The sequence below is a fragment of the Eucalyptus grandis genome, chromosome 8 (assembly GCF_016545825.1).
Source record: "Eucalyptus grandis isolate ANBG69807.140 chromosome 8, ASM1654582v1, whole genome shotgun sequence".
Lineage (NCBI taxonomy): Eukaryota > Viridiplantae > Streptophyta > Magnoliopsida > Myrtales > Myrtaceae > Eucalyptus > Eucalyptus grandis.
In genome coordinates, this window is record NC_052619.1 from 59,414,853 (window position 1) to 59,428,334 (window position 13,482).

Below are 13,482 nucleotides of genomic sequence, written 5' to 3' on the forward strand. Positions count from 1 at the left end.
CCCGGCGATCGGGCCGGGGCAGCGGCAGCCTCGCCCGGCCATGGCGAGGCTCGGGCTCGCCCAGCCAAGGCGAGGCTCGGCGTCGTCGGCGCGGGCGAGGCCGAGCCTCGCCTTGGTGGGCGAGCTCGGGCTCGCTCGGATCCGGCGAGGATCCGGCGAGGCCGAGCCTCGCCGAGGGCCGGCGACGCCCGGCGAGGTCGCCGACCCTTGGCGGCGTCGCTAGCCCTCGACGGCCGGTCGCCGGCCATGGTCGAGGCCGGCGACCGGCCAAAAAAAAAAAAGAAGAAGAAAAGAAAGAGAGAGAAGAAGAAATGTTTATTCAAAATTGTTTGGAACAAGAAATAAGTTTTTTTGTTTCTCTTTTTTTGTTTCAATTTTGTTCGGGAACAAAAAAACAAAAAAGAACAGAAACGCAATCACACGTTTCTGTTCTTTTTTTGTTCCACAGTAACAAAAAAACAAAAAAATTGTTCAGAAATAGAAACAAGGAGTGTTTCCATGCAGGCCCTTAATAGTCTCCTCACTTGCCTCATCAATCCCCACTAGTTCACCTTCCTTGACTAGAAAAGCATCCTCCTTGAGATTGTGCCACGAGGTGCCTCCAGTGGATGTGCTAGCACTTTGCTCCGTGCAATATGACTGGAAATGGTATCGTCAATGCCCTTTGCCAATGCTGATGACTCTTGCCTTGATATTTGTTATTTTGGAGGAGAGATGACGGCGTTCTTTCAAGTTGTCTATGGATAGCTTAATCTCCATAATCTCTTGCCAGGTGGAGAGTGAATTCATCCAGAATATCCTCTACATCATATGCAACATCACTGACTTGTTTCACCGATACCTTCAATTCAGGGTCATCGTCTTTCAATGACTCGGCACGTTCGAAGAAGGCCTTCATGCGCTCAAATTCATCTTTGATGAGCTCAGTTTCTCCACGTATCCCTTTCCATAAATTCACCTCTTTCTCAATAAACATAGCAAGCTTCTCAACCAAAAGGGACGCTGCGGATTCTGCCATTTTTCTCTTGCTCATTGATCTCATGAGATCAAGACTCAAGCAAGAAGGAAATCAGTTATAGTAGTTTGCTAGTACCGTCTGAGACCATAATAAAGAATTATTTGAATGAACATCTAAATGGGCTTTGAGCTCGTCTATTCGGCAGTCTTCCAATGACTTCTCAACTCCAATGGCACACCACTAATTGTGACAGCTTATCAAACTGCCAAGTCAAGCCAGCCGCATTTAATTGGACCCTAGAGGTAGAATTTTATATTGCATTGTTGCTTTCACTCGGCCGACAGATGGGATTTGGCAATTTTCTACTCTTGCGAGACTGGTCAACTCACAGTCTAGTCAACAGAAAACGCGGGATTTGAGTTGAAGTGGGCAAGAAAAATGCCTTGTCGACGACTTTCGCCAAAATGCACCATGGAATTTTTCTCTGTTAACGTCGTTGCCTTCTTGCAACATAGAAAATGACTTATGTGATTAAGGGCATGTTTGATAAAAGTCGCTTCTGTTCTCCTTAACAAATATTTATGTTCTTTTGCTCCGAGGAACGAAAAAGAATAGAAACTTGTTTGGTAAAATTTTTATTTTTCTCTTTTTTTTTCTTCTCTTTTCTTTCTTTCTTCTTTCTTTAGGTTGGTTGCCGGCCATGGCTGATAGCCAGTGACCGATCAATGAGGGCTGGCGACCTCACTGGCCCTCGACGACATCGAGCCATAGCGAGGCTCGGCCTCGCTAGATGCAGGCGACTTGAGCTCACATAGCCAAGGCAAGGCCAAGCCTCATCGGTCGGCGCGAGGCTGGCCTCGCTAGGCCGGGGCAAGGTTGAGCCTTTCGCCACCTGCCGCCGTGGCCGCGACTGACCACAAAGGAGGAAGAAGGAAAAAAAATAAGAAAAAAAGAAAAATAATTAAAAGAATTAACAAAATTATACAAGTTTTTTTGGTTAAGAACAAAATTATACAAGTTTACCAAACACATTTCTATTCTGGAAATAGAAATTTTTGCAGTTACCAAACACATTCTTATATACTCAGAAATTCTTTTCGAGAACAGAAAAAAAAAACCATTTCTAATGAAAAATTGTTCATCGGAATAGAATCGTTACCAAACGCACCTTAAGTATCTCGGGAAAAAAAAAGTTTTGACATTTTCTCAATGATTTTTGTGTGATTAAGTTTTCTAACTTACATAAATTGTTGAGTCAAGTCTTTCCATTAATGGCCGTCAACTATTCCATCAAATTGCTTAAGTGGCATGATGAGCAACCCCTGAACCTTTAAACTTCCTTGACTTTGCCTAGGTTCCCCAAAGTCAACGTAATCACGATCGCTAGAGGCGCAGAGGATGGCGAGCCAAAGATGAGGAATGGATAAAGTACAAGTTCTAATCATCCTGCGCAGAGGATGGCGAACCAATGACTGTAAAAAATCCTTGAAAGGTAGTTTTTTAGTAAATCAGTTTTTAAAACTTCACAGAAAATGGGAGTTGCATATTTATCTTCTTTACCGAACGAATTTTCGGCTGATTTTTCTAAGACAATATAGTTTGGTAGTCCAACCTCAACAGTAAGTTCACTCTAGATTTGTTTTCATTATTGTATAGTGAAAATATTCTTAAATAGATTCAATAGACCAATATGATCATAAGCATTCATCAACATGATCATATCCATTCATCATATTGATCTATATAGCTGAGTTATTATAGAAGTTCTATGCCTGCAATGGAGCCATAGTTAGTATTGATTTGGGTCAATCCGTTGGCATCAATTCACCACGGTGCTAATATGAGCAACACCCGTCATTATCTCAAGTCATGGCACAACCAGATCTATTTTGCAGGGGCTTTCTCAAGTTGAGGAATAGTTGGAAATTCAAGCTCGTATTTAGAATGGCTCCAAACCACCGGGAAGCAAAACCTATGTCACCAGACCAAACATCGTGGCAGGCTTTTCTCGTCAAGCCCAAATCTCGTTGGGCTATCAAGGAGCTTCAAGATGGGAACTTTCGGACAATTTAGGTGAAATTGAATCTGAATAGTTAGCTTTACTATATTTGGCAACCTCGAAATCATTCATTTAAGGAACGTTAAATTTGCCGGATTGCCTACTTGTTTTGAAGATTATCTTTTCATTTCGCCACACTATCAAGACTACATTTGAGAAACACTATTAAAATGGATGCCTAGGCGATTTTACCATCTATTCGGTATCCGTAGCTTCTTCAACGTCGTTTTTTTTTTTTTTTTTTTTTTTAATTTGTTTTTACATATTTTAGCAAATGAAAAGCAGACAGAGTTTCGCCAATCAAGAGAAGGAGAAAGAAAACCGAAAATACCGAACGTAGAAATTGGCAGCTCGTCGCTGGAATTTTGTCCGGCTTCTTTCCCGGGGCCCAGAAATCTTTCCTTGGGATTCTTGAGAAAATCACGCAGCCCCAAGAAAACCCAGATCTTTGTTTGTCGAAAGCTGAAGAAGGAACAGCGATGGAGAGTCGGAACCAGGGGAATTGCACCAGCCATGGGCTTCTCCGCTCGTGTACGGGATCAAGCGCATCGAGGGCCGGGCTTGGCCTGCCCCAATTCGAGGTTCGGTTTCGAGACTCTTTTCAAACTTCTAATTTCGCGCCGAAGTTCCAACCTTTTTTGTTCTTTTGCTGTCGCATAGTCTAGAACGAGAAAGGAGTGAATTTGTTCATTTAGCACCTTGATCTACTAATTTGATCTGTTCCCAGTGTTTTCCTATCTGGGTTCTTGAAGTTTTCGGCGAGTGTTTAGTTTTCTGTTACCAAGTTCTGTTTTGGATTGTGGAGTTCAAAGGATACAGTGAAAGGTGAGAGAACCTGAAGAGACTGCAAGGGAGAGCAGGTTAACTGCTGAAATTGGACATTGTTTACTCATAACACTCGAGAGAGAGAAGGGCCTTTTGTTCGGCGCAAAATCTGTGTTCGACTTTTGTTGACCTTTTTGTGCGGCACGGATGTTTTCATGCTTCGCAAGTTTATAGAAAACTGCCCGATAGGTTTGCAGAGAAATAACAGCACGAACAAATTGAAAACCAATATATGGACTGATACGATCGAGGTTATGCATTTTCTTTTTTTAAGAATGTTGGAAAATCAAAGTTCTCATCTCAAGCAAGTGCACATCAGCTGTGTAAGAAGTTGATGAGTGTTGACTTACTATTGCTGGAAGTTTGTGTAACTGAGAATGGAATGATGTGGTGCGTCTTTAATATCTAGCACAAACATTTTGCACATGCACTAAGATAGCCACGAGAAATGAGAATGCTACTTTCGGCTTATATAATCAATACTTTGTTTCAAACATTGTGTAAAACTTTTGAGTTTAGAAGTTCAGAAAGTCTATGCTCAAAGCTCGTGCCCATGGAGGATTTATAAGGATACTGGGATTTTTGTTACATTAGTGTCGGAAATACATAAATGCTAAACAAACATATGTGAGAACAAAGTACCAATTGAGTATATGACAGATTTACACACATGTGGCTCTTCACAGAGCCAGCAATTATCTGTTTGTGCTTCCAGCCTTACCTGTAACTACAAATGTTCACATGTTCGCTTCCATTTAGGCTAAAACAAAATCAAAGTTCATCCAACAAATGCAGAAAATAAGAAACTAATGTATTGATCACTATATGAGATAACAAGAAGAAGAAGATAGCACCGAGGGACATGAGGACAATAAATTCAAAGATAAAAGAAATGAAAGGTGTAGATAAAAATATTGACAATGGAAGAAATCATAAAAACATTAGAGGATCTTCTTCCTCATGTTGATAGGCCCTCGGGATCCATGACAGACAAAGGACTCACAGGGTCCCATGCATCACTATGATCTATGAAACTTTAGGAAGAACCTCGCTCATCACTGTACGCTTGATGACACTTTAGCAATAGGAGCTAAGATCATGTCGCTCCCAATGATTCTCTTCCACCAAAGGAAGTAAACTTTACATTCCATCACCTCCTCATAGCACTCTTGCAAAATACCCTCTCTCATAGTTTTGCTAATGATAATATATAATAATGCCATTTCATAATTCATACGATATATAATTGTGTAGCATTTTCGGAACATGAATTTTACAAATTCAAAAAAGATGTAGTACTACTCACCTAGAAGTGCCTATGACCAAACAATAAACATTGTCTGAACCATCGAACTCGCAATTCTATCAAACAAGAAACAACGTCAAATCGAGTAAATTGCTACCCCAACGACCAATTGGCTACACTAAACTTCAATACTAATGAAGCAACTCCTATGCATTAACAAATCACTCATCTGAAGCGATTATTCAATATGTTCACAACGCGAAACTTGAACACGAAATCCTAAAATTCTCACTCCGATCAAACCGTTGTGCCAAAACAAATCTCGTCAAAGCCTACAGCTCTATAGCATCATAAACTACCATTTCCATGAAATTGATTCTCACATTATTCCAAATTTACGATCTAACTTCAAAATTTACTTTGATTGGAAGAATGAGAAATGTGAGCACTTACAGGACATTGTAATAAGAGGTTGAATTGGCTTGGCGAGGCGTCCTTAGCGCAAATACGCAAAACCCGCTCTCTCTTCTTTTTTTTGCTTTTTCTTTCTCCCTTTTCCTTTCCCTTCTTCCTGTTTGCCGTGCGAGTTCTCGGTTAAAATGAGCTGAGCGTCCCCTTTTCCTACTCTCTTCGACTTTTCAAAACTTGAATTTTTCTCTTTTATTTCTTCGGGCTCCACCACTCTTGACTTGTTCAAGATATTACAATAAATGTAAAAAAATAAGAAATACACGTAATGATCACTAAAAAGACCATGACAACGACGAGAAGAAGAAGATAGCACCGGAGTATCTGAGGGTAGTAAATTGAATGATAAAAGTATTGAAAGGTCTAGATAAATATATTGATAATGATAGTAATCATAAAAGCACTGGAGGATCTTCTTTCTAGCGACGATGGTCCTCTAGGATGAATGATAGACCAAGGGGACTAGCAGGGGCCTACACATCACTATGATCTACGAAACTATAGGAATAACCTCAATGCGGCTTATCACCCTACCCTTGATGACATTATAAGAATCAAGGCTAAGATCATGTCGCTCCCTGTGATCCTCTTTCCACCAGAAGAAGTAAACTTCTGGGTTACGTTCCATCACCTCCTCATAGTACTCTTGCAGAATACCCTTCCTCATTCTGTTACGACTGTACGGATAAAACACAAGAGCAAATTCTTCTGGCATCTCATAGAATTGGAGATGCTTCAGGTTCGCAAGGCCATGGATGACAACTAGTAATGATTGCCGGTCAGTGCCTACATCCAACAATGATGAGACTCGAAGGCAAGGCATTGCGACCATTCATCAATGCAAATCTAAGATTATCCAGATTGGCAAAGAATAACTTCTTGAGCTTTGGGAACCCTTTATCTCCAAAAACCAATGTTTTCCCATCAAAGGCGTTACTCAAATAAAGCTCTACGAGATTGGGCAAATTTTGGAGAGCAATAAGCGGGCTAGATTTCAATTTGGTCCATGCCAAACGCAATTTAGTCAGACTGATCAACAGAGGAAGCCAATGAGGCAGCTTCTTCAGACATCCTTCAATATGTAGACCTCGAAGGAACGGGGGAGCTGAAGATAGAAAATCCAAATCAATAATGTCAAACTCGCTTTTTGCATTCACATTTAGTGATTGAAGGTTGGTCATCTTCTCGAGGGAGTGGCATAGTTCCTTTGCATCATCTTTCTTCAGGTCCCTTACACCCAGCCTCCTTAGTCGACTTAACTCTCCCAGCTCTTGTATTGTATTCTTGCTCCGATCACCACCAGCTTTTACACAGCACAAGTTCTGCAATGATGTTAGTGCTCCAATGCCCTTGGGAGCTAAAAATCCCTTTCTAAAGCCAAAGGGTACAGAAGTTGTAATTTCTGCATCACTGTACACCAAAAGATGTTGTAGTTTCTTGAGCTTGGTTATCTCCACAGGCATCTCAGATACGAATGTGTGTTTAAGATCCAAAGTCTCCAGATTTTGGAGTTTCACAATTGACCTAGGAATAACACGCACGTTGCTCCTTCTCAAACTCAGATACTTCAAGTGGACAAAAACTAGTATTTGTTGGGGGAACTTATGAAGGCATGATCCTCCCAAATCTAAAACCCTCAGCAGCTTAGAGCTAGTTGGGAAGAATTGCTCATCTGTACTAGACGATGTTCTTAATTGAAAAATGAGTAGAGAGCGTAGGCTGGGGAGATTTAGTTGGTTCAGTGCGTTGTTGCAGTTGTATTGGACTGACAGACGCCGGACTCGTTCGTGCAATTCTTTTGACTGCTCAGATAAAAACGAAACAAAGTTTTCATCCTTCAACTTAGAAAGGATACTTTCACGCATAAGGTCATGTACCCTACAAGTTTTTAGCCTTCCTTCTACATCTATTTCTGCAATTTGCACCAAATTTCTGTTTATTAGCTCGTTCAGGTATCTTTGAGCAACCTCCTCCTGCGTCATCCGTTCTCTTTCCTCAATAAATCCTTCTGCAATCCACAAACGAATGAGTGTCATACGCTCAATCACGCGATCCTCTGGAAATAAACCCAAGTACAAAAAGCAACTTTTCAACTTATAATGCAAATCAATATAGCTCAAGCTGAGAATTTTCCTGAAAATTTGCATCCTATCATTGCTTTCTAACTCTACAGCAAGGCTGTGAGAAATCATCTCCCATTCTTTGACATCTTTTGCAAAGAGAAGACCACCAATTGCCACTATAGCAAGTGGCAAACCCTCACATTTTTTCAAAATCTGTCCTGAAAGGTTTTTTAGGTGAGGAGGACAGAGTTTTCCACGAAAGGCTTTCTTGCAGAATAAGGACCATGATTCTTCTGGAGACAAGGGCTTACGGGTATAAACTTTTGATTGGTTGGACGAGGAAGTAGCAATATTAGCTATGCGAGTAGTGATTATTATTCGGCTACTACAACTGCCATTGGGCATTGCACTTTTTAAACCTTCTAGTGCTTCCAAGTTCCATACATCATCTAGAACAATGACATACCTTTTCTGGTGCAAAAAGTCTTTCAATATTTGCTTGAGCCTCACGCTATTCGCGGATTCTATTCCTTGTGGGGCTCGTTGCTCAATTTCTCCATGAAATTGTCCGATCATGTCCCTCAAAATATCCTGAATCTTATAGGATTGTGAGACACTAATCCATGCATGGCTTTGGAAGTAGGCTTTTACTTGGTGATTGTCGTACACTCTTTCTGCCAGAGTGGTCTTCCCTGAACCCCCCATCCCTAATATTGATACAACTTCAAGTTCGGGTTCTCCGTCAACAAGCCACTTAATAAGCTCTTCTCTTGGCTGATCAATCCCCACCAATTCACCTTCCTCGACTGGAAAAGTGTCCTCCCTAAGATTGTGCCATGAGGTGCCTCCAGTGGATGCGCTTGCACTTTGCTCTGTGCAATACGACTTGAAATGGTATCGTCGATGCCCTTCACTAATGCTGAGGACTTTTGTCCTGATATCTGTTATTTTGGAGGAGAGATGACGGCGCTCTTTCAAGTTGTTTATGGATAGCTTGATCTTGTGGAGATACCTCATGACCCCATCTCCGTGATCTCTTGCCAAGTTGAGCGTGTATTCATCTAGAATGTCCTCCACATCATATGCAACATCCCTGACTTGTTTCACCCATAGCTTCAACTCAGGGTCATCGTCTTTTGATGACTCAGTGTGCTCTAAGAAGGCCTTCATGCGCTCAAATTCATCTCTAATGAGTTCAATTTCTCCACGTACCCCTTTCAATAGATTTACCTCTTGCTCGACGAACATAGCAAGCTTCTCAACCAAACAGGATATTGCGGATTCTGTCATTTCTCTTGCTCACTGATCTCACGAGATCAAAGCTTACTCAAGAAGAAAGGAAGGTATAGCAAGATTACCTGGTACAATTCGAAATTGAAAGAAAGGATCCTTTTGAATGAACATCCAAATGGGCTTTGAGCTCAGCTGTTCGGCGAAGTCTCCCTATGATCGTGCAAATTTTTTTATTTTGAGAAAATGTTGGGTGCTCGAGACGTGCTAAGTAAGGCCATTTTTTGAGTCCATGGAGTGATGGTCACGGGCGCAGATTGGGGCCCACCCTTTAGAAATTTGAGAAGTCTTCAGTCATTCTCTGGTCTTCTCCGCCGCTCTCTCTACGCTGGCTTTCCCTTTGCCTTTAATTTGCAAATAGACGTTCCGTCAAATGGGAAATGTTCTAGGTTCTTGCTCGGAAGTTTCGTAATTTTGTCTTTCGCTACAGAGATAAGCTGCTGAAGTGACATCTTTACAAAACTGAATCACGTCGAATGATTTGCTCGATTTCATACAAGGGCAATAAATTTTTGCTGACAACTCCACTTCGAATTGTCAATGGCGTGTTCAATGAATCATGTCATGATTTGGTGCTTATGAAGTAATTCGCGCCGTGTTCAAAAAGTCGGAGAAAAGGTAAAAAGAAAAAAATAATAAAAGACCAGCACAGGGCCTACTGCTCGACCGGCAGTGAATGACTTATTTGTCCCCATCGTGGACCTAATATTTTGTGGTTTTCTTTTCCTGGATTATATTGATAATTTTTCCACGGCGAGCTCTATGAGAAAAGTCTCGGGTTAATACCTTAAAACCCCAAATTAAGTACACTTGTGACAAATTTACCCAAAACTATTTTTTTGATCATGAAAAACCCCAAATTGGTACACTTGTGATAAATTTACCCCGACTAACTATAAAAAACCCTAAACTGGTACATTTATGACAAATTTACCATAAATTGGTAAATTTGTGACTAATATACCCTCCGAAAAATTAGATTAATACCACAAAAAAATCACAAAAATTATAAATTATGACAAACAGAGTGTAAAATCCCAAATTGATATACCGGTCAATTGTCACGTGTTATTTAACTTTAAAATTTAACTAAAAAACTAACAGAGAGTAAATTTGTCACAAGTGTACCAAAGGTTTATGGTAAATTTGTCAAAGGTATACCAGGTTTGGGGTTTTGGTGGTCAAAAAAATAGTTTGGGGTAAATTTGTCACAGGTGTATCAGTTTGGAGTTTTTCAAGGTATTAACCCAAAAGTCTCTTACCATCATTTTCCTTTGAAAACTGCAATTGGGTAACTCTAAATGCGAAGACTTGACTAATTCATCGCAATGATTGACTAACTTGTTTCACTTTAGATTCCACATTCTTTGCATCTTCATTTGGCAATTTTTCTAACCAGTTTTGATTTTTCTTGTGAGATTTTCTCTCATGTTTGAATAAAAATCTCGATTTTGTCCACTTTTTATGCTCCATAATCTATATGTATCAAGATAGTTAGATTTGCGAAATTATGACATTCAAGTAAATATTGTATGAAAGTTACGGCACTTGCTGTGTTAATCTCATGTATTGTGAATATAATGATGATTATGATATCTTGCTCTAAAAGCTTAAGTTGTTAGTGCAGGGTAGGTGTGAAGATTTTTAAACAGCAATAGGGCCACGTGGAATTCCCTTTCACTGAGGCTTAACGTACTCTTCGTGGGGTTCTTCCTTTTTCTTTTGTTTTTGTCGTTTTCTGTGTTTCCTATTTCTCCTCAAATTTGAAACCTAACGCATGTTATTGGAAAATATTGTACTCATGCTATTTATTTATTTATTTATTAATGAGGATGTTATAGAACATTTGAAGAAAAATATATTTCACTTGCAAGTTGCACCTTGTTTTCTTCTACTTTAAATATTTTTTTGGATAACTTCCACCAGAACACACTGTGGGTTTCTTCTCGGTTAAAGCTGTTGCTTCGCGCGACTCAGAAAGCACCTTTTGGATGAAGATTATATTTTGATATCAGGCCATATGCATCTAGAGTAAAGGCATTTATATCTTCAGATAAAGAATTGACATTTTTTCTTAACGATTTAATCTTCTAAGTTTCACTTTTTGTCTCGTCAAATTCTCTAACTTACTGGAAATTGTCAAATCAAATCCCCGTTATTTGCTATCGTGCTCCACCTAGGTTCTCTCGAATCAGTGTAATCTCCATTCGTGAAGCAATTGCTGATGAGAAAATGATAAAGTACAAGTTCTAATCATATCTGCTTTATTCTAACTGGTTGGGTTGTCCAATTTGAAGAAGAACTTGAACTGATTTATGTGCAAGATCTGCTTTATTGTGGGGGCTTGATCCGTGCCACATTTCTCCTCTTAAATAATTAAAATCAGCTATGAAATATCTTACTTTGATCCAATATGATTAAGATAATCAATATGTCCAAGTGACAAATTTAAGTCACCCAACGATCTCGAGAAATTTGAGAAAGCTCGCATATATCGTAGTGCAAAAGCATTCTCGTTTAAAAGGAGGACTGCAATACCCATCCTACCAAGGTATAATCGCTTGAGCCTAGTGCGGCTAGTGCCTACACTCTTGATACATTTGCACCCCTAACACTTGTTCAACACAGAGAATTACGCATGAGCCTTGTCAAATTTAATAGTTCCGATAAGCACAAGGCATATAGACCTGTTTGGTTCAGTCCTTCTAGCCAATTTTTTTAATAATATTCTATTTTTCCGAATTATTTTATTAATTTATTAATTTTTTTGACCTTTTCTCTTCTTCTTTTTTTTTCGTTCCCTCCCTCCTCCTCTCCTCCTTCTTTTGGCTCCGGCGACCGGCTAGCACTCGCCGGTCGCCGGACTAAGGCAGATTAGGTGAGCTCGCCTCGTTGTCACTAGGCAATCCCCCACTGGATCTGGCGATGGCAGGACCCCTCTTGCCAGATTTGGTGAGGACTCACATCACCGTTGCTAGGTGATGACTCCCTTACCAAATCTAGTGAGGTTCCTTGCCCAACGATGGCGAGGTGAGCCATCACCAGATCGGCGGGCGAGCAAGTGGGGGGCGAGGGGGGTTGCCGTCGCTCAATCCGGTGAGGGTCGCCTTTGCCGATTCGGCGGGGCTCGCCCGCCCGTGGTTGGGCGAGGTTGCCCTCGCCTAGCGATAGCAAGGGAGTCCTCACCCCTTGCCTGATGGCGAGCGAAAAAATGGTAAAAAAAAGATTAAAAAATTAATAAAATAATTTGAAAAATAAAATACTATTAAAAAAATTTGTGGCCTGAACTCGGTGGGTTAATTTTGGCCGGAAGGACTAAACTGGCACGATTGTAAAAGGTTTAAGACTCAATTGGCTAAAAAAAAATAAGTTTATGTTTGAATTGACGTAATTACAAAAGGTTTAAGACTTTTTTGGTAATTCTCCTCCTAAATAGGTGATGACTTGAACTTAGTGAGCCATGCAATTATCGAGGACGATCATTCTTTCTAAAATGTCGTGGAGATAATGAGCTGTTGTGAGATGATAGTAAGCACAAGATTGATGATCTTCATGCTCGAAATTAATCATCCTTAATTATATTTGGCTTTCTCACCTCCACCTCCCTTTTCCTGCTAACTTCATTATTGCAATTTCTGTTACGTAAGGGACAAACTGTAGCAATATGCTGCTAATCCTCACAAATTGGTTCTGCCCTTCTTCGCTACAAGTCCCTTTCCATCGATTAAGATGTATAACTTGTACTTTTTCGCCTCTTTTCTCTCCTAATGCTTTGTAATATTCCCTATATCATTCCGTGCTGGTCAATATTAGGTGTTGATCATTTGAAGGTAAGTATTGACTTACGAATCACTTAATAATGCCTCTGTCATTTGATGTGAGACTATGAGATGTCAAATCTTCATTTCAAATTCTTTTATGAACAAGACATAAATAATTCTAAAATGATCTTTACCAAAAAAAAAATAATTCTAAAATGATAAGAAGAAGGGAAAAAAATGGTATTTTGTTTTAACTTCAAGGGTGGGTTAGTATTTGCTCATCATGACGGGAGAGACAAGAGGCATGCTTCTTCATAGATCCAATATATGTTTCAATTTGCATCAATGGCACATCCAATTTTTGCTTTTGAACCAAGTAATCGATTGATGCTCGTTTCCACCGTCGAATAGGTTAGGCTAGTAGTAAAATGATCCCCCTCTTTCACAAAATCACGATTTTATGAAGAGATATTTTTACCCACACTTTGAATGGGTTGTGCTGATGGGCTTGCCAACTCAAAATAGGGATCACCAGTACTAATCGTCCGATTCTACCCCTTTTTCTATAGCACACATCCACTCTCATAAAAGAACAAGAATCATGTTAAATTAAAATTAGAATAACAAGAACATAGCCATAAAGATTGATTACAATTATGATCGGAAAAAGTAAGATGACAGATTTTTCGTTCGTTTTTAATATGATCCGGTCATTAGAATTTTTCCTCAGAAAATTGTCACGTCTTTTCCGTAAACCATTTATTAAATATTACATGAATCATTTTGCTAGAGGAATGAGTTGTACAACAAAC

At 39.9% G+C, this 13,482-nt stretch overlaps 1 protein-coding gene across 1 annotated transcript; it reads right to left on the reverse strand.

Annotated features, from left to right (window-relative positions):
- Positions 1-6,046: 6,046 nt before the first annotated feature.
- Positions 6,047-8,909, reverse strand: LOC120287409 (disease resistance protein RPM1-like). The gene is made up of 2 exons (XM_039300194.1): positions 6,386-8,909; positions 6,047-6,342 (listed from the first exon to the last, which is right to left on the reverse strand). Exons 1-2 carry the CDS (start codon positions 8,907-8,909, stop codon positions 6,047-6,049), a joined length of 2,820 nt encoding a protein of 939 aa, XP_039156128.1.
- Positions 8,910-13,482: the final 4,573 nt, after the last annotated feature.

What these genes read in the sequence shown, in the direction of transcription:
- LOC120287409 (XM_039300194.1), bottom strand. Translation starts at nt 8,909, where the DNA reads ATGACAGAATCCGCAATATCCTGTTTGGTTGAGAAGCTTGCTATGTTC. An exon ending in TAGATTTGCATTGATGAATG is followed by an intron (nt 6,343 to 6,385) that starts GTCGCAATGCCT and finishes TGTTGGATGTAG; the next exon opens with GCACTGACCGGCAATCATTA.